The 19804-nt window shown below is 54.6% G+C and overlaps 2 protein-coding genes across 11 annotated transcripts in view; both read left to right on the forward strand.

Annotated features, from left to right (window-relative positions):
- The window catches only part of CACNA1G (calcium voltage-gated channel subunit alpha1 G), a 62104-nt gene extending 55221 nt beyond the window's left edge, over window positions 1–6883 (forward strand). For 4 of the 7 annotated variants that reach the window (XM_037056851.1, XM_037056852.1, XM_037056853.1 and 1 more), the window contains 3 exons: window positions 4201–4378; window positions 4681–4850; window positions 5852–6883. In XM_037056851.1, coding sequence (XP_036912746.1) covers window positions 4201–4378; window positions 4681–4850; window positions 5852–6571 — 1068 coding nt within the window. In that variant the 3' untranslated portion in view covers window positions 6572–6883. Of the gene's footprint in view, window positions 1–131; window positions 276–2345; window positions 2481–4200; window positions 4379–4680; window positions 4851–5851 lie in introns of all 7 variants that reach the window. The other 3 variants (XM_037056848.1, XM_037056849.1, XM_037056850.1) reach the window with 2 other exon arrangements.
- Window positions 6884–15757: 8874 nt separating this feature from the next.
- Window positions 15758–19804, forward strand: part of ABCC3 (ATP binding cassette subfamily C member 3) — a 45381-nt gene continuing 41334 nt past the window's right edge. For all 4 annotated transcript variants that reach the window (XM_037056855.1, XM_037056858.1, XM_037056856.1 and 1 more), the window contains exon 1: window positions 15758–15852. In XM_037056855.1, the coding sequence (XP_036912750.1) occupies window positions 15808–15852 (45 nt within the window). In that variant the 5' untranslated portion in view covers window positions 15758–15807. The remainder of the gene's footprint in view (window positions 15853–19804) is intronic.

Here is a 19804-nt window from a genome sequence, read left to right on the forward strand (position 1 = left end):
TATGTGTGTGTGTGTTCTCTTTCTCCCTCTGTGTCCCTGGTCAATCCCCTGCCACAACACTTCCCGTCACTTGCCCCTCTGACCCCTGTTCCCTGACTCTCTGGCGCCCCCTATGGGCTGGTCCTTCCCAGGACAGACAGCTGTTTGACACCATATCCCTGCTGATCCAGGGCTCCCTGGAGGGGGAGCTGAAGCTGATGGACGAGTTGGCAGGCCCATGGGGCCAGCCCTCTGCCTTTCCTCCAGCCAGCAGCGCGGGCGGCTCCGACCCACAGGTTACTGTGCCCGTGCTGTGCCCCCTCCCTTGACCCTGCCGAGCTGTGCCATGCTGTGCCTGCTTCTGGGGAGGTGGGGTGTATCCTGCTCACGGGGCATCTGCAGAAAGAGCAGCCTCAGGGCCTCTGTTGAGCTTCGGGCTTGGCAGGAGGCACCCAGGTGTCGCTCAGCCTGAGATAGGTCTCTGGGACACGTGGCTGGGAGATAGGGATGCCGAGACTGCCCTTCACAGTGAGAGGGTGGATGGGGACAGGTTTTGGAGAGAGCACTGGTTATGAAGAAACTGAAAGAGAAGAGGAGGGTGGAGCAGAAGACCAGTTGGCATTGCGACCTTAGGGAGTGGAGGAAGTGAGGTGCCAGATCCAGGAGAGAAAGGCCTCTAGGGACAGCGCAGGAGGCAAGGGGACCCATTGAGGGACATGTCTTAGGCCCCAGTCCACTTCTTCTCCAAAACCAGCAACCATCGCCCAGTCCTCTGTGCCTCCGACAGCTGCTGTCGGAGCCAGTGGGTCTGACCTGGTCCTGAGAAGGATCGGAAGGCCCCAGCTGGGCGTGGGGCCTGGGGCCTTCGCTTTGTGTGACGTAAGCCTCGGCTTCTTCCCCAAGCCCAGCCCTTTCCCACAGTGCCACGTGATTTTCTCCCCAAGCCCCATCTAAACATGGATCTTCTCCTTTCTGGGGTCCTCTCTCTCCTTGCGACCTGTCTGGCTGCCCTTGACCTCCTCCATATGCTGGAACACCTCACCACACCTCTCCTAGGTCAGAGGCTGTGGTAGACCTCAAGTGTAGGCAAGGAAACAGGTACCAACTGGAGACAGAAAAGCCTAGAGTTCCCTAGGCCCTGTTGGGTGAAGGGGCGGCAGGCAGGTTACAGGCGTCTGATCCTCACAGGGGGAGGGGCCTTGCCTGCAGCGTTCCTGACACTAGGTAGGACTCATTCTCAGATAGGCCGGAGGGACCGGAACCTGGCTATGACCTAGGGCACAGATGGCAAACACAAGGCCCCAGGGCCGAATCCGGCCCTCTGCCTTGTTTTTTCCGGCCCAACACCTCGTTTCTACCCAGTGGCAGTGCTGAGCTGTTCCCTAACTGTTAAGGAGCAGTTACATTGATACAGTCCTAAAATTACATTCGGCCCTTTGAGGGCAACCAGGAGGCTGATGTGGCTCCGGGTGAAAATGAGTTTGACACCCCTGACCTACAGTGATAAAAGGGAGAGCAAATCCTTCCCGAGGCCCCCATCCTGAAGGATGCTCGTGGGCAGCGGTGCTGGGAGCGAAGAGGATGCAATGAGAAGTGATCAGAGCAGCCAGCTCACCTGGAGAGGATGGCCCCAGTCTCCCCCAGGGCCCTGTAGGTCCCCCAGGGTCCTGTAGTTCTGCGGATCCCAGGTGAGACAGCCAGATGGTGTATCAGCCCACTCAGGTGTGTCCAATTCAGGCTGGCTACAGGACAGCAGCTCCCAGAATTCAAGCTGGAGAGAGTGAGTGCGGTGTGGAGGAGGGCCTGGGAGGGGAGAAGCCAGAATCTGGGGGCATGCCGAGTCCTGCCAGGCTTTTGGAAGCAGAGAGACTAGGCAGAAAACGGTCACCAGATTGGCGGCTCTGTCCCCGGCAACCCCTACACCGCTCTGTCTGTGCTGAGAGTAGAGAGGAGCTTTGCTGGCCTTTCTCCTTTTATTTTATTTTTTTCCCTGGTATCTTTATGAGTCGGAAGCCCTCCCCCATCCCGCTCCACCCTGGGGAGGGGCAGGGGCTGCTAGGCTCCTGGGGTATCTTTGGAAAATGTTTCTGTGTCTCCTGCTTTGTCAGTGTTTGCTCTGGCTCTTTGGTGCCTGCCGCAGCCTCTCTGATCAGAGTGGGTTTGAAGTGGGGGGAGGGGAGGAGCACTCAGTTTAATTGGGGAACTGGTGGGGGGAGAGAGAAGGGAGGCCTGTCCTCCCTGTGCTTTGTGAGAGGGGGGAAGAGGGGCTCTGTGTACGTGCGTGTGCGTTGCATGTGTGTGCGTGCACATGCGAGGGTGCTCGCTGTCCTGGTTTCTTATGCCTGATCATCTCTCTCCCTGTCTAGATCCCTCTAGCTGAGATGGAGGCTCTGTCTCTGACGTCAGAGATTGTGTCTGAACCGTCCTGCTCTCTAGCTCTGACGGATGACTCTTTGCCTGATGACACTCACACACTCTTACTTAGTGCCCCGGAGAGCAATGTACATGCACAGCCCCTCACTGCCCCCCAGCCTCCCCAGGGGCTGGGCTGGCTGCAGGGCTCCAGACCCCGCCCCTTCACTCTGCCCCCAGGCCCCCAGCGCAGTGGCACAACCGGCAGGCACCTGGTGCTCCAGGCATTGTTAGGTCTCTCAGGTCCCCCACTGTGGGCAAAGAAATTAGATGAAATTAAAGCAGGGTCTGCCTGAGAAGAGCCAAGCAGCAGCAGCGTGAAAGGGTTAATTGCAGACACCCAGGAGTGTCCCATCCCAAAACAGAGGTGGCATCAGGCAGCTGACCAAGGGGCCTGCCTAGATGCAGAATCCATCTCTGAGCTTGGAGCCCTATGCAAGCCAGCCCTCCCCCTCCCTGCACCCCTCCTTCCCACCTACCCCCCACCCTCCCCCATACGCCACCATGTAGTGGGGGAAGGTCACATCTCTGCTGACACCACCTTGCCCTCCTCCACCTGGGGGGCCGTCTCTGTCTCCTCTGTCACTGTCCCTGTGTGTCCCTGTGTCCTGAGGGGTTTCTGTGTTTTGACAGCATCTCCACCCTTGCCCAACTCCTAGCCCCTTCTGACCATGAGCAGCCCCCTCCTCCCTTCCTTCTCCTTTCTCTTGGGACTTAAACAGGAAACTGGGGCCCCCTTCCTCACAGCAGGGCTCTGTGCTGACCACTGGCTGGGGGTCCCTCGGGGTCCCTAGGGGTCTCAGGGTGGGTGCAGAAGTGGAACCTTGTGGGGGGGGGCAAAGCATCCAGACTGTCTCAATATAGCCATTCTCAGGCCTGGCAGGGTACTCAATTGGCTGGGCACATGTGGGGACCCTACAGCCTCCCTGAGAACTAGGAACAGATGGGGAGATGGAGAAATCTCGTGGGAGCAAACCTTGTCTCCCTTTGGCTGGGGTCAAAGGCTGGTGACTGCCTTTCTTTGAAATGGATTGGAAAAAAAAAAAACAAAAAACCTTAACCCCCAAGTCTATCCACAAAGGGAGGACCTGAGTCCACAGTTCCCAGGCCTTGCCCCCCGACCCCCACCTGTACTAGCCAGCCCTCCCCCATTGTATAATTAAAAGGGAAGTGGGGAGACAGGTGGGGAAGCCCGCTTTGACATCCCCTCGTGTTCATCTGCCATTCAACCCATATTAACTCAGCCCATGCTCGGTACTGTGTGCTGAGGCTGCCTTAAAGAACAAGATGGCAACTTAGCCTCTACTCTGCAGGCAGTTCCCAGCTGCCAAGTCTTGGGCTCGCTGGGAGGGTCCTCCCTCACTCCCCAGTCCCACCTCCCCAGCAGCCCCTGTGTAGGGGACTAGGGGACTGCTGTTAGCTTTCAATCCTCGGGTGTGGTTCTTCAGCCCCTCTCCATGGGGCCCTGAGAATGAGCTCTTGAACCACCTGCAGGGCTGGGGCTGGGGGCTGCTCTCCTTCCCCTGAACACTTCCTCACCCCTCCGCCATCCCCACCGGGAGGCTCCGAGGTTTGCATTGTGGATGGTTTTCTAGGGGCAGGGCCTCCTCCCACCTCCTTCCTCCCCGTGTCTGCCCCTTCTGCCCCACCACACTCATCCCATCACCACCTTGTCCGAGAAGGGGATGGGGCCAGGGCCTTGGGTGGTAGTGGAGGGGGGCTGTTGCTTTCTGTTGTCCAGCGCTGCCTCAGTTGCCCAATCTGGATGCCCTCTCTTCCTCCCACCCCCCTCCCCTGTTTCTTTTGCAGATGGTGCCTCACCCAGAGGAGGTGCCCGTCACGCTGGGACCAGACCTGCTCACTGTGCGGAAGTCTGGGGTCAGCCGGACGCACTCTCTGCCCAATGACAGCTACATGTGCCGGGATGGAAGCACTGTTGAGGGGTCCCTGGGACATAGGGGCTGGGGACTCCCCAAAGCTCAGTCAGGTACGGGAACTGAGGGCAGATCGGCTGGGCTCATACTGGGGACCCCTTCCTTGACCTGGGGGGAAAGTGAGGCAGCAAAAGAGTTTGTCTCCTACTTCTGAGGAGCACCCCCAGCTTGAAAGGGGGCACCCAGCCCCTGCCTGAGGGAGGCAGCTTTCGAACCAGGGTGAGGGTTCTGTGATAAGGGTGGAGGCCCTGGTTAGGGGAGGGAGAGGAGAAGGGAGGGGACTCCGGTGGGAACCAGACTGGGTGACCTTTCAGCTTTTCTCTGTCCTCCTTCCCCCACCCCCCACCCCCCACAGGCTCTGTCTTGTCTGTTCACTCCCAACCAGCAGACACCAACTATATCCTGCAGCTTCCCAAAGATGCACCCCATCTGCTCCAGCCCCACAGCACCCCCACCTGGAGCACCATCCCCAAGCTGCCCCCTCCAGGCCGCTCCCCTTTGGCTCAGAGGCCACTTAGACGCCAGGTAAGCAGCTGTGGAGAGGTGGGTGTGGGCTATGGGCTGCCTCTCTGCTGCGAATCCTGGTTGCCCGTTTTCATTCTCCCAGCAAACATTTAATATGAGCCAGTGACATGCCTCCTGAGGTTCCCAGGACACAGTGCCAGACAAAGCAGGAGTGGGCTGTGCCCAGGACTCTAACTCCCTTTCCTCATCTCAGAGCTGCCTCCCCATTCCGTGTACCTCTAGGCCTAGCTAAGAGGCCCGAGGCACACTGTAGGTGCCTGCGTGCCAGAGCCCACCCTCCAGGGGCGCAGAGCAGAGGCCCCTGTAGCCAGGTGAGGCTTGTCTGTCTCCCAGCAACAAGCCCACGGCCCATGCTCTGTGTGCCCTTATGTGTGCACAGGGCCACGTGGCCATCTGCTCAACCCTACCCTCATCTCTCCTGCAAGGATTCCCTGAGCAGCCTGCATGTGCCAGGCCCTGGGGACACAGACAAACGAGAAGGCCCTGCCCTCCAGAACTCAGGGTCTGACAGCAGAGACATACACCCTTCAGATATTTAAAGTCACAGCGCTGGGATGTTCGTGTGCCCGGGGCGGCAGGGCACAAAGAAAAGGGAGAGGCCCATTGTATTTGAGGGTAGGGATTCCCAGGTACTGCGTCACATAGAACCTGAGCCCATGAAGTTAAGGGGTGCTAAAGGCCCCAAAAGCCTAGGCAGAGGCAGGGAGGCCTGAAGGAGCCAGCTGGGGTGCAGCAGAGCTGACCTGGTGCTTTCTCGTGTCCCCAGGACTGGGAATTGCAGGCTTGGGGGGGCAGTGGGGGAGGCTAGAGGACAGGATGCACATGGCCCCCATCTCTTAACAATAGTGAATACTGGTAGCCCTGTTCGGGGTGGTCCTGCAGCTCCCTGGAGGTGTGGGGAGAGGCAGGGGGAGAGGGCTGTCTGGCTTGAGTGATGGGACCGTTTATGGGGGAGAGGAAGCCCCCAAGCTGAGCCTCCTCCCACCCCACCCCCCATACAGGCAGCAATAAGGACCGACTCTCTGGATGCTCAGGGCCTGGGTAGCAGGGAAGACCTGCTGTCAGAGGTGAGCAGGCCCTCCCCACCTCTGGCCCGGACCTCCTCCTTCTGGGGCCGGCTGAGCACCCAGGTGCAGCAGCATTCCCACAGCCAGAGCAAGATCTCGAAGCACACGCACCCGCCAGTCCCCTGCCCAGGCCCAGAGCCCACCTGGGGCAAAAGCCCACCAGAGGCCAGGAGCAGCTTAGAGCTGGACACGGAGCTGAGCTGGATTTCAGGAGACCTCCTGGCGGTCGGCAGCCAGGAGGAGCCCCCATCCCCGCGGGACCTAAAGAAGTGCTACAGCGTGGAGGCCCAGAGCTGCCCTCGCCGGCCCACGTCCTGGCTGGAGGAACAGAGGAGACACTCCATTGCTGTCAGCTGCCTGGACAGCGGATCCCAAGCCCATCTGGGCCCTGGCCCTTCTAGCCTTGGGGGGCCAGGGAGCCGGCCCAAGAAAAAACTCAGTCCGCCCAGTATCTCTATAGACCCCCCAGAGAGCCAAGGCGCTCGGCCCCCACCCAGCCCTGGCATCTGCCTCCGGCGGCGGGCTCCGTCCAGCGACTCCAAGGATCTCTCGGCCTCTGGCCCCCCTGACAGCATGGCTGCCTCGCCCTCCCCAAAGAAAGACATGCTGGGTGTCTCCGGTTTACCCTCCGACCCAGCAGACCTGGACCCCTGAGTCCTGCCCCACTCTCCCACTCACCTTTCTCCACTGGGTGCCAAATCCTAGCTCCTCCTCCTGGGCTATATTCCTGACAAAAGCCCCACGTGGAGACCGAGGAGGGGCTCCCTGCCTCGGCGGCACTGGGCACTGGTGAAAGCAAGACTCCCAGAGGGCTGGAAGCGGTGGCCCTGACCACCCTGGCTCCCGGCGGAAAGAGAGAGGCCCAGTATAGCTGAGGTTCCCGACACCAGGAGCTGTTGGGAGAAAGCAATACGTTTGTGCAGAATCTCTATGTATATTCTATTTTATTAAATTAATTGAATCTAGTATATGCGGGATGTACGACATTTTGTGACTGAAGAGACTTTGTTTCCTTCTACTTTTATGTGTCTCAGAATATTTTTGAGGCGAAGGCGTCTGTCTCTTGGCTATTTTAACCTAAAATCACCAGTCTAGTTATATTCCCTCTTCTTGCAAAGCACAAGCTGGGACCGCGAGTGCATCACAGCCCTGACGGTGGCCCGTCCTCCGCGGAGAGCGAGAACCATTTTGGAAACTGCAGTGTAACTTATTTTCTCCTTGAACCTCGTCATCATTTTCTGTAGGAAAAAAAAAAAAGAGAAAAAGAAAAAATAAGATTTTACAAATGAAATGGAACCTTTTTATATATACATACATACATATCTATATCTATATAATAAAGTAATTTTCCAAAATAAAAAGTTAATCACCGTGCAGAGTAAAAGCACAAGGGACAGTTAGGCATGTCCAGATGGCGTGGGAGAGGGACCTGGAGGCAGGGTGTGGGCGGTGGGGAGGGGAGGGGTCCCAGCTGCCTCTGCGTGTAGGTGTGTGTTTGTGAGTTTGGGTGTGTCTGAGTGTGTGGATGAGTGGATGCGTATGGATGTGTCTGTATAAATGCATGTGTGTATAGGAGTGTATGTGTGTTAGTGCATGAGTGAGTGTGTATAAATGGGTGTGCGTATGTGTGCACATGTGAGTATATAAGTGTGTGTGTGTGTCAGTGTCTGATGGTGAGAGAAGTCGTGTGCCTCTCCCCAGGGCTGCTGTAACCTTTCAGTACCCCCCACCCCCTCACCCCCCCTCCCCACCTCCCAGCCCCACCCTGGAGCCAGGGAGGAGGGGAGAAGCCCCCCTGTGAGGGGAAGCCTGGGCAAATAAGACTGCTCCGGCTTCTATCAGAGCTTTATCACTTCCTCCAAGCTAGGCAGCTCTGTGAATGTAATTCCAGATTAACTCTTATTTCTGCTGACAGCTATCAGCCGCGCATTGAAAGCTGGAAATCGGCATAATGAAGCTGTTTTAGTTAATGAGCCAACTGAGGCCAGGAGAGGCAGCTTGGGTTGTCAGAGCTGGGGGCTGGTGGGCCTCTGGGTTTTCTTTTCCCAGGCTTCGGCAGGGGTGACCTGAGTGGTCTGGTCTCCAGCCTCCCACTTTGGGGGCAGGGAGTGCGGCACTGACCAGCCCGGCTGGCACTGGCCACCCCGGGAGGGCAGGCAATGAGATTAAGCTGTATAAACAGCAGGCTGCTGTGCCCCAACCCCCCAGATCAACGGGACCAGGGCCAGGTATCCAGAAGTGACCTCCCAGTGGAACTGGGAGGGTCAGGAAGCCAGGCCGCTGAATAGGGGGTCGGAGCCTGGGGGGTGATAAATAAGTACCTGAAAGGTGATTACGGGTCCTGCTGCTGCCTGCCCCATGGGAACCAGCCCGGAGGAGGGAGGGAAAGGAAGAAGGGGAGAGGTGGAGGGGTGGGCAGCGTGGCCTAGAACCTCCTTTCTGGTGAGACCAGGGGCAATATTCTCTGAAACCCTGGTGCCAAAAGGCAGCGCCACAGGCACCAACCACCAACAAGCAGCCTGTTCCCTGTCAGGTCCCCACAACCACCCCAAACCCATTCCCCTGGACATGCCCTGCACCTTCAAACCCTGGGATTCTTGAAACCTCAACAGCAGCTGGCAGCTCCCCCCCTCACAGCCACCACTGTCTTAACCTGGGACCAGAGGGGTGAGGGTGAGACTTGGTGGGTGTGGGGGAGTGCCCGACTGCTAGGCCTTGAAACCAGAGGCTTTTTTCAACCTCATGTTTCCGACCTCGTGTTTCCTAACCTGGACAGGAATGATACCGCTCCTTACAGCCAACACCTGGTTTGAGCCTTCTGGGGTTTGACCCAAACACAGATTCTTTCTTCTCTGTCCTTCCTCCCTGGGTGGGGAGAGGGGATGGTGCTCGTATGTAAAAGCAGCCGTTTCTTTTTCTTTCTTTCTTTTTTTTTTTTTTTGAGCAGAACTGTATAAAATTCCTAGTTTTGTCGCCTAGGCAGGCAGATTAAGCTTTTATATTTTTATAGAATTCTGTAGCTGTCTATTCCTTAGTAAGGCTGGGGGATTTGGGGAGGGGGTTCTGGGCCGTTTCTTCTAATGGTTGGAAGATTCGGGTCAAGATAAAGCTGCCACCCTGTCCCCTCCATTCTCGCCCAAGACCCCCACCCCCCAGAGTCAAAGTGAATATCTGGTTGGGGGAGGGATTGTGGCATCTCCCCTAACTATGTAAAGACTTTACGGATGATGGAAACTGCTGTGTCCTATTAAAAGGGTTTTGAAATGGAAATGATGACTGCTGGATTTTATTAACGGTAGTAATAATAACAGTGATGCTACCCTCACGATGCTTGTCTGGGTGGTTTTTTGATTCTGCACCTGGGCACCGGGGCAGGGTGTAGAGGGGTCTGAGGAGACTGGGGGTGGGGAAGGGCCGGTAGAGGCAGCAGGTCTTGGATTCTGGCCCCAAGGGAATAGGATTGGAACTGGCCAGGAGCTTCAGGGACGTGCGGCTTCTGGAGGTAAGAACATCTACCCTGGCACTTGTGCTCTCAGCTCCTCCTTGGGAGTTCAGAGGAAATTATGTCAACAGCTGCAGGCTCCCACCTCAGGCTTGGCTACTTATGCTTCCTCTACCCCAAGACTCCAGGAAAAGGTTCGTCTGAGTGTAGGGGGACTGGGAAGAGGAGTGAGCTGAGTTAGCACTAAAAACAAATCTGAGGCTCAGCTGCAGTCTCTCACTCGCTCCTCACAACACCCAGCCAGGGAGGTACCATGGCTCTCATTTTCCCACGAGGCTTTGTAGTCAGAGACATTAGCCCGAGGTCACATGGTCAGGAATGGCAGAGTTGGGATTTTTTTGTCTAATTCTCACCCAAGGATATATTTATCAATTTTGGAGAGAGAGAGAGAGAGAAACATGGATGTGAGAGAGAAACATCACTTAGTTGCTTCCCGTATGTACCCTGACTGGGGATTGAACCTGCAACGTAGGAGTGTTCCTTGACTGGGAAGAGAGGAGAGAAGGGAGAAAAAGAGGAAGAGAACTGAACATCGATCTGTTGCCTCTCACATGCAACCAACTGGGTCAGCTGAGTGGCCCCACCTGTGGGGCTGGCCGTGGCAGTGGAAGGAGGGCATCGGGCACCAGAAGCAGGACAAGTAAGTCACCTTCACCTGGTGCCAATGCACCCAGTGCTCCCTCTGCAGAGGGGCTGAGCCAGGAGGAGGACACCGGCACAGAGGGACACCTTCCATGGAGAGGTGCTCTGCATTCCATGACCCCCCAAAGAGGAAACAGGCTCCTGGGGCCCAATGAAGGACTTGTCTGTGTGTGGAGAAGCCCAGCCATTGGAGTGCTTAACCACGGTGCCCAGGGATCCCTGCCTGAGTCCAGGGGACCAGGACAGTGGTTGCCAGGAGGAGAATTAACTCAAAAGTGAGTTTAGGCCCTGGCTGGTGTAGCTCAGTGGATTGAGCACTGGCCTGTGAACCACAGAGTCACTGGTTCGATTCCTAGGCAGGGCACATGCCTGGGTTGCGGGCCAGATCTCTAGTAGGGGGCACAAGAGAGGCAATCACACATTGATGTTTCTCTGCCTCTCCTTCTCTCTCCCTTCCCCTTTGTCTAAAAATAAATTAACAAAACCTTTAGAAAAAAATGTACCATTAACAACAACAAAAAGTGAGTTTAGTTGTTGGCTGCTGCCCTCCTTTGAGGGCACAGCAAGGCAGACCAAAGAGATGACACCCAGGTGGGAATTCTGCAAGGGAACTTTGAAACTCTGTGTGTCTTAGCCCTGGTCCAGGTAGGGGAACTGCTGACTGTGGCCGGTGGAGCTAATGAATTCTTGCCTTGGAAATTCCCGAGTCAGGCACAGCAGCCAGTGCTCACATGTATGACAGCTTGGATCGAGTACAGGCTGTGGGCTGAGAGGCAGCCTTGCTGAGGCTGAGTGGGATCCATGTGGCCCCCGCCAGCCTGGGGTCTGGAGGAAACAGGAGGGAAGGAGGAGGCTGGAGTTTGGGAACTGGAGTCTGATTTGGGGGTGCTGCAGGCCTTCAAGGAGACACTAGGGGCTAAAAGGAATCAGGCAATGATTGGAGGAGAGAGCTGGCAACGTACCTTGGCCATCCCCCTTCCTTCCCCACTTGGTAGTTCCCACCTGATTCTCCTTTGTAGCATTTCCTGTCCCTGTGTCTCCCTGTCCCTGCCTTGCTCTGCTTTCTTCTCTCTGCTGTCATTCCGGCTCAGAGCTGTACCTTGCGATCATTTTATCTTTCCATCTCCCTGCCAGGAAATCCCCAGTGCTGGGTTCCCCTGGGATGCTCTCTGGCAAGAGAGGCACAGCAACGTGCTCTGTCTATCCTGCCTGGAGCTGCAGGCAGCCAGCGAGGAGGAAGGGAAGCTGGGGCACATCAGCCCGGGTAGGTTCCCTCCCTCTTTCTGCTGCAGCCCAACCCACGAGGTCTCTATTGCCTCTCTTCCGTGCCTCCGGCTGGAAACATCTTGTTTCTGAAAACTCAAAAGCAGAGTGGACAGCGCCCGCCACTGGGACTGTGCCTAATGCCACAGCAGTCTCGCTACCTATGACTTCTTCTTAGAATATGAGATACTTATGTTAACGGTGAACAGCACCAGATATTAGACCTTGGTCCTTGAGTTTGGTTAAGAATTCAGGAGAAAGTTTCTTTAGAAAGTCACAGAGGTAGAAGAAGTGAGCCAGCGGGGTCGCATGGGCTCAGAAAACAAGTTACACAGGCAAAGGAAGGGTGCGTGGAGTTTAGGGGAAAGGAGGACAAAGAAAATGGTCCTGGGAGAAGACGGGAAAGGCACGGATGCACTCCAGAAAGAGAAAGAGCTGGGCTATTGTCTTTTTTTTCTTTAATCCTCATCCCAGCATATATTTATTGACTTTATCTATTTTTAAAGAGTTTATTTATTTATTTTTAGAGAGAGGGAAGAGGAGGAAGAAAGTGAGGGAGAAAAACATTGATCAGTTCCCTTCCACAGGCACCCCAACTGGGGATGGAACCCAAAATCCAGGCTCCGTGCCTCGAATGGGAATCAAACTTTGACCTTTCTCTTTGTGAGACAATGCCCAGCCAACTCGACCAACCAGCCAGGGCTGGGTCCTTGTCTTAAAGACTTCTATCTGGAGGTCTCAGGGGAGGATCTCAACAGACTATCCATTCATTAACATCCCAGGGGGCCTCCTCAGGGTCTTGGCCTCCACGGATTGGTTAGAGCCGGGGCAGGGATTAACCTTCCCAGCTGGTCCGGATGCCAGCCCTGGCTTTGCTGCTTTTCTGGGGCTGCGGCAAAAACACGGCTGAAGCCTGGAGGTTACCTCTAGTTTCACCGAAACTCTGTCTCTGTGGTCAACAGCCCCAGGGCCTCGTTTCTGAGATTATTTGATGCAGGGCAGAACCTCACTGATTTGCGAACTTAATGTTGAAGGGAGTGGTCGTGCAAGGGCTTGAATGGGAGTCTTCTGAGGCTATTCTCCGGCCCCCTGTTCCTCCTCCAAGGGGCACACCAGTGGAGGAAAGGTCAGGGAGGGTCTGCAGCACAGGGCCAGTGATATGCTGGGGGAGGAAAGGGCACCTTGGGGGCCGGGTCCTAAAATACTTGTTTTCCCAGTTTTGCCTGCTGCTAGGTACCTGGGGCTTTCTGACCTTCTGTACCTGGCTTGGCCTATCATTTATTTTTTTTCATGTTATTTTTAAAAATATGTTATTTATTTATTTTTAGAGAGAGGGGAAGGGAAGGAGAAAGAGTGGAAGAGAAACATCAATGTATGGTTGCCTCTCATGTGTCCCCTACTGGGGACCTGGCCTGCAACCACGCATGTGTCCTGACTGGGAATCGAACCGGCGACCCTTTGCCTCACAGGCCCATGCTCAATCCACTGAGTTACATCAGCCAGGGGTCATTTCTATTCTGCTCATATCCATCTAATCGCCTACTGAGTCACTGCTTAGTCAGTCAGCAAACATTTCCTGTGGAAAGATTTTGCCCGGCCTTGGGCTAGGTGCTGATACAGCGATAAACAGGACTTGGCTCCTGTCCTTAAGCCAGCCACCACCTTCTGGAAGAGGTAAGCAAGACAGTCCAAGCGTACAATGCAGGGAGGAAGGGCTGTGCAGAGGAAGGGTACCTTAGCCCAGGATTGGGATGAGGGAGGTTTAAGGGAGGCTTTAGGGGGCGGGGTTTGAGTGAAATCTTCAAGGATGGATAGTTTTCCAGGTGCACAAAGGGAAGTGAGGCCTAGTGGGCAGCGCAGCTCCAGTAAGCCTGACGGCGGGCGGGGGTGCCTGAGCCCAAGGGCTGTGGATACAGGAAATGCATCCTGCCAAGGGGACTGCGGGAAAGAGCCGGCATTCAGGAGATGTGGAGCACATCCGGCCTCTGCCACCATAAGACATCTCAAGGCCTCCGTCTTCTTGCTCTGGTGAGAACAACCAAAACCATAATACCCTAGGAATATTGTGGTTATTATTCAAGGGCTGTGTGGCAGGAACCACATTCCATGAGGGCCCAGGAAGGACAAACCCTCAGTGCCTCAAGGAAGTTGGGAGAAGGCAAGGATGGCCCAGGGCTCCCACCAGGATCTTGGAGGTTAGCGGCTAGAGAAGGGCTCTCCATTGGCAACACAAGGAGATGTGTGCTGTAGCCTCAAGGCTGAAGACAGAACCCAAGGGCCTGGCCCCACACCAGAGCTCTAACCAGCGGACAGCCTGGCCAGCTCTGGTGCTAGCGTCTTGAGTGGGAGCCTGGGCCGATCCTGCATTCCCCATTTTAGGAAGGAGGACTGCTTGGGGAACTCACCTTCTGAATGACCCTGAGCCCCTAGCCAGCCCCATGGTTCCTCTGGTGCTTTAGAGAAGAAACAGGAGAGGAGAGAGAGAGAGGCAGGGGAGGCTGATGGGTAGACCGAGATGAAAGTACAGGGGTAGGAGGTGCTGGTGAAACCAAGACCAGGGGGAGGGGAAGGGTTGAAGGTTGACTGCTAGTTGTTCAGACCATAGAAGCCTAGATCACTCGAGCTAGGAGAGACCTTAGATGGCATCTGGTTCAACTTGCTGAAGAAACTGAGTCCCAGAAGCATCAAGGGATTTGTTCTGGTCACAGGGCATACAAAAGGCACTACCGGAGGCATAGAGGGGGATTGTGGGTAACTCAGTCCATCCCTGCCGTCGGGTGCTTCCTGGGAAGGAAGACAGACTCTTGACAACTAATACAATCCAAGGTACATCGGGACAAGAGTGTGAAACCTCTGTGAAGTCTTTGATTCAGAGGAAGGGATGTGCTAGGACCATTGGAAGAGAGAAGAGGGGCAGACAAAGAGCTGAGACTTGCCCAGGGGAGGGAAGAGGTCCCTGTCCCACTGGCTGGGAAGGGGGAGCTTTGTCCACCCTGCTGACATGCCCCAGTTCAGATCTCTGTTCTGATAGCCCATGGCCTCCGAGACTTCCTTTTGGTGACTTCCTACCTGTCCAGAAGAACAGGTCGGGGCTGGCTGCTGCTGTGATATCTTGCTGATCACGCCAAGGAAGAAAATACTACTTTCTCCTGAGAACTAGTACTGCCCTGGCTGGTGTGGCTCGGTAAAACAGGTGACCAGAAGGTCACCTGTTTGATTTCGAGGGAGTGCACATGCCTGGGTTGCAGGCCAGGTCCCCAGTAGGAGGCGCATGAGAGGCAACCACACAGTGATGTTTCTCTCTCTCTCTCCCTCCCTTCCCCTTGCTCTAAAAATAAAATACATAAAATCTTAAAAAAAAAAAAAGAACACATGCCAAGGAAGGAATTACCAGGGGTGAACCTGGGCAGATGCCATGGACAGGAACAAGGTTGGGGAGGTGAGGGCACGGGAGAGAGGGACCTGGAGAAAGCCGTGAAGAGAAGGCAACGATTCTTTCTCAGCCCTGAGAATGGATAGTGAATTGGCTTTCTGGGATCCTGTTAGGAAAAAGAGGGTGACTGGGGGAATGAGGAATGAAGGGAGGGAGGGACCCCAGCATGGCCAAGCTGGGGCAAGCAGAAGGAGGCTACTGACCCCAAACCCATTTTCCAGATGGGAAAGTGGAGACTCATCCTTAGGAGGGTGCTGGTGTGGTCTCTTCCTGGGGCCCCACCTGCCCATCTGCCACCCTGACCAGGTTGAAGTGGAGGAAATTAACACATGCTGGGTGCCTATTAACGAGCCTGCAATGTGCTTGACGTTTTATGTACCTTTCCTGTTTAATCTTAAAAGCAGCCCTCGGAGGTAGGTACTCTGATTACCCCTGTTTTTCAGAAGTGCAAATGGAGGCACAGAGTGATGCTAAATCATACACACAAGACGAGGGAGCCACAGGACCTCAGGGAAGCAACAATTTAAGCGAATCAGGAAGCCACCATCCGGTTCATGGCATCCGGTTCAAAGGTCCCCTTCTCCTCGGGTGACCTTTCCAAGGATCTATTCCCAGAGAGTCTTGCTCGGTCCCTCTCAGGTCTCAGTGACTCGTCGACCCCCACAGAGCTGTGCATGGTGGGAGTGGGTGTGAGCCCCTTGAAAACAGACCCTGTTCCGGTCCTATCAATCTCAGTACTTGGAGCGGCATCTCTCCCATGTGGCTCAGTGGCTCAGTTGGCACAGTGGCCTCTGTGTCAATGACCTTTCCCCACCCGCCTCGCCTAAAGTACCTCCCAGAGCTTCAGGTTCAGCGGAGATCCGTAGCAATCGCTGGGACAGGAGAATTGACCCAAGGGCCTGAGGGTAGGGCTTGGCGGGGCGGGGATAGGGGGAGCTGGGCGGAGTGAGGAGCCGAGGAGGCTTTCCGCCCGCCCACTGTATCCCAGGTTGCCCCGCGACTGACTGCTCGCTCTGGTCTTTCTCACCGCCGCAGCTGAGCCTTGGTGGGATGGACGCTTTGTGCGGCTCCGGGGAGCTCGGCTCCAAGTTCTGGGTAAGGAGGAGTTCCAGGACCGAGGTCACACACCAGTGAGCCCCTGAAAAGGCACTGGGGAGGGGGCCATGCGATGACGGGAAGGGGTCTGATCTCGCGACCAGAGCCTGGTGCCTAGAGGCTGGCGGGACCGGACCTTCTCTGCCCTTCCTCCGTAGCGTGAAGGAGCTGGAAAAAGCGAGGCACTAGGTTCTCCCGGCACAGCCAGTGGCGTCCCCGGAATCGCAAGATGCTCCCACTTGCTGCCTTGCCGCTGTCCCTCTCTGGGGCTGACCGCAGGATGCAGAAGGGGCATTTCCCCCATTAACCACGGTCCTGATGACCCTGTACTAAGGCTCAATGAAGCACTCCTACACCTCCCTTGTAGTCCAGGGCACCCAGAGTTGTTCAGCCAAGTACTTTTGCAAGTTTGCTCCGCTGGACTCTGCCGTCTTTTGAAAGGGTTCCTGCCACCTTCTTTTCTGGGAACAAAGGCAACAGGAGAGCAGGTAGCCCTCACTGCCCTGGCCTTAGGAGGGAGAGGCAGACCTCACTCTGGAGGCAGGCGCGTGCACGTACAAGGATCCCAGAATTCCCTGGTGTGGAAGAAAAGGGGCCACATATTAACCTGTCAAGCTTAGGGGACGCCTGCAAGGCAGCCTTGCAAACTCAGAGACTTAAAGTAACCACAATGGATGGTCTAAAATTAAAACTTATTAACTAAAAGCAGTTCATGGCAGGTAGTCACGTCTGAGGCCAGAATTTTTCACTAACTAAGGTCAACCTTTAACTAAGCCTGTCTGTTGTCTTTGCACATCTATGGTAACATACATTTGGAATGTTAAGGTAACTTCCCTCCCCCCCCAAACTCCTTGGGCACAAGCAGAGACCACAAATCCCCCTGGTTGTTATTGTAATGTTAATTGTTGATTGTTAACTATCCTTTACCCACCTATGTAAAAGAAGTATGTGTCTGTCATTTTACCTCTTATTCAATCCCAGAGGTCCCCCCACCTTTGCTTTTTCCCACCTCCCTAATCTATCACCAGTGGACTTCATGTAACCCCCTTGTGGCTTCTCCTTTGATTCTAATGTATAAAATAAGATGCTAAACTGCCATTCTGCGGAGCATTTCTCAGTCCGCTGAGATGTTGCTTCCCTGGGATTGTCGCCAGTTTGGTTCAAATAAACTTGCCAAAAAATTCTCTACAGGTTTGAATGTTTCTCACAGACTGATACACCAGCCCCCTTTCTCAGACATCAGGGTGCTTTCCAGGCTGCAGACTGCAGCCCCCAGCCCAGCTCGGGTGCATTGACTGTAGACAGCCCAGCGCCTTCCTGCAGTTTTCAAAACCTCCTCACAGCAACGCCCTTGACCCCATGGCAGCCCTGGGAGGCAAGTGGTAGTGTCTCTGTTTCACAGTTAGGCTCAGACTTAACAGGCTTGTCTGTGGTCCTCCTGCATAGGCTGGTCCCAAATCCAGGGCCTCGAGTATTTGTACATATATGCTTAGCATGTGTGCGCCCACGGTCATGTACATGTGTGCATGCACACCAGTATTTAAGCAGTCAGAAACCCCGCTCATGGGCCGTGTTTGGCATGGGCTGTAAGGGTTACATGGAGTTTTGAAACCTGCGGCAATGGAGCACCTGTAAAAAAGTATCTTTGGGGAATTTCTCTTTTTCTCTGGGTCACTGAAGGGTTAATCAGATTGTGTAAGGTTTTTGAAGCTGCCCTCTTGCCCAGCCCTACGTGAACACCATCCGTCATCCAGCCTGGACTGGTTACTGGTCACCAGAATCTGGAGGTTTCACCTTTTGCTCATGAGTATACAGTTGACCAGTGAACAATGCAGGGGTCAGTGGTGACTACTGCCCGTGCAGATGAAAATCTGTCTATAACTTAAAGTCGTTCTTCTGGATATACAAATTCCCAACCACCGGGTGACCCTCAGACAATGTGGGCTTAAACTGCGCCATTCAATTGAGTTGAGTGGGTCAAGTGAAAATAATCTATCAGTGGACCCTTGAAGTTCAAACCCATGTTATTTAAGAGTCAACTGTATTTTCTTTCACCATCCGCTTGAGCCTGGCTATGGCTGTGGCATGGGCGTGATGTCTGGGAGACCAAGCAGAGGGCTTGTGCATCAAGGAGGTAGATGTGTCCAAGCCTCAAGTGCAAGGGCCCTCTGTTCCTGGGTGGACAGTTGACCCTTAGAGCTTAGGACTGTATAGGGACAGGCTTCGAGGAACTTGAAATTGGGATACTCAGGATTCCCTTCTTGTTCCAAGCTTAGATTTCTTTTGGCTCCACCCTTTCATGTTATTGGAGAACTCACGAATGTCAGAGCTTGGGAGCTTGGAGGAGTTAGCCCAACCCCTCATGGTGGGCCTGGGGAAACTAAGGGCCAGGGAGGCAACGAGCTTGTCAAGGTCGCACAACAATCAGTTGCAGGATGCTGGACTGGGGAGCAGGACGCCTGAGATGTGATTCCAACTTTCCCATTGCCTGACTGTGCACCATCCCACTTCTGGGCACTCTTGTCCCTGAACTTCGTGTGGCTCATGAGCTATTACCTCCTCTGAGGACCTCAGGGTCTGTGGGAGTTGACGTATCTATATTAGGGCTCAGGGTTGTAGTCCATGGGGGGCATCTGCCTGAATAACTCAAGGGACAAGCGAGGTGACTGCTCCTCTTCCTCACCCCAGTCTCTAAACACCCTCTATCTTCCAACTATCTTCTTGGCTCTTGAAAGTTTTCCCAGGCTGCACCCAGTGTGGCTCATAACTTGGGGTAGAGTAGTTAGAAAGCAGGAATGTTCCCAGCTCATCCTGGGAGGTTTGTAAACCAGCAGAGACCAGGGAGGATCTGGGGCCCTCAGGCTGGAGCTAGAGCCCCAGTTCTAGCTCAGTTCCCCCAAAAGCCTGGATCACCTGGCTACTCTTTCAGTTGTATGCTAATTTGCATCTCATTTGCATTGTGTATGGTTCAGGTATACCTGTCCCTGAATCTTTTTTTTTAAGATCTTATTTATTTATTTTTAGAGATGGGGGAAGAGAGGGAGAGAAACATCAGTGTGTGGTTGCTCTTCCACACACACCCCCACACTGGGGACCTGGCCTGCAACCCAGGCATGTGCCCTGACGGGGAATCGAACCAGCGACCCTTTGATTCGCAGCCCAAGCTCAGTCCACTGAGCTACACCAGCCAGGGCTGAATCTTTTATCTTAGGAGCTTGTGGTTGACCTACCTTGTGGGAAGTAGTTCAGGGCAGCCAGGAAGTTCCTGAACCTGGAGTGAAAAAGTGGAACGGGGTGAAGGTGGGGTGGGGTAGGGAGGGGAGGCATGGTTTAGGCCCCTCTGAGCCACTCGGCTCCCAAGTCTTTTCACTCGCTTAGTCCCACAGCCGCAGTTTCTCCACCTGGGAAATGGGGGAATAAGCCATTTCCCAGCCACCTCACAAGATTCTCGTGGAGATCAAAGGAGACAGAGAATGTGAAATGATACTGAGAACTGAAAAATTATGGCTGACGGGTCAGGCTATTCCTGGGAAGAAGAGTGAAGAGAAAGAGAAACGAGGTTAGAAGGGGACGTCGGATCTGTCAGGACCTACGAGAAAGGGGCTGGCAGGGCCACTGGGCCAGGGGTTCCCTTTTCAGCTACTTGCTGGGGGTTTTGTAACTTCAACCCTAGAAGAACCTGGGGGTAGCAGGCTTGAAGGGACTCATGACCCCTGGACTTGTGTACGCACACACCATGTACCGGATTAATGATTTAGCTATTTTTTTAATCTTTCTCTCATCTCTACCTACTCTGGGTCATATTACCAACATTTCTGAGCAAGACTTGGGAATAGAAATAAATTGCAAAAGAATAAACTATGGCCAAACTGCCCAGGGCTCATAAAGCTAGGGACACCTCTAGAACAAAGGAGATGGGGTGTTCCTTTGCTGCACCTGGTTGTCCTTTGCC

Source organism: Sturnira hondurensis, unplaced genomic scaffold, assembly GCF_014824575.4.
Source record: "Sturnira hondurensis isolate 20B ecotype Veracruz unplaced genomic scaffold, ASM1482457v3 Scaffold0009182, whole genome shotgun sequence".
NCBI classification, from domain to species: Eukaryota; Metazoa; Chordata; class Mammalia; order Chiroptera; family Phyllostomidae; genus Sturnira; species Sturnira hondurensis.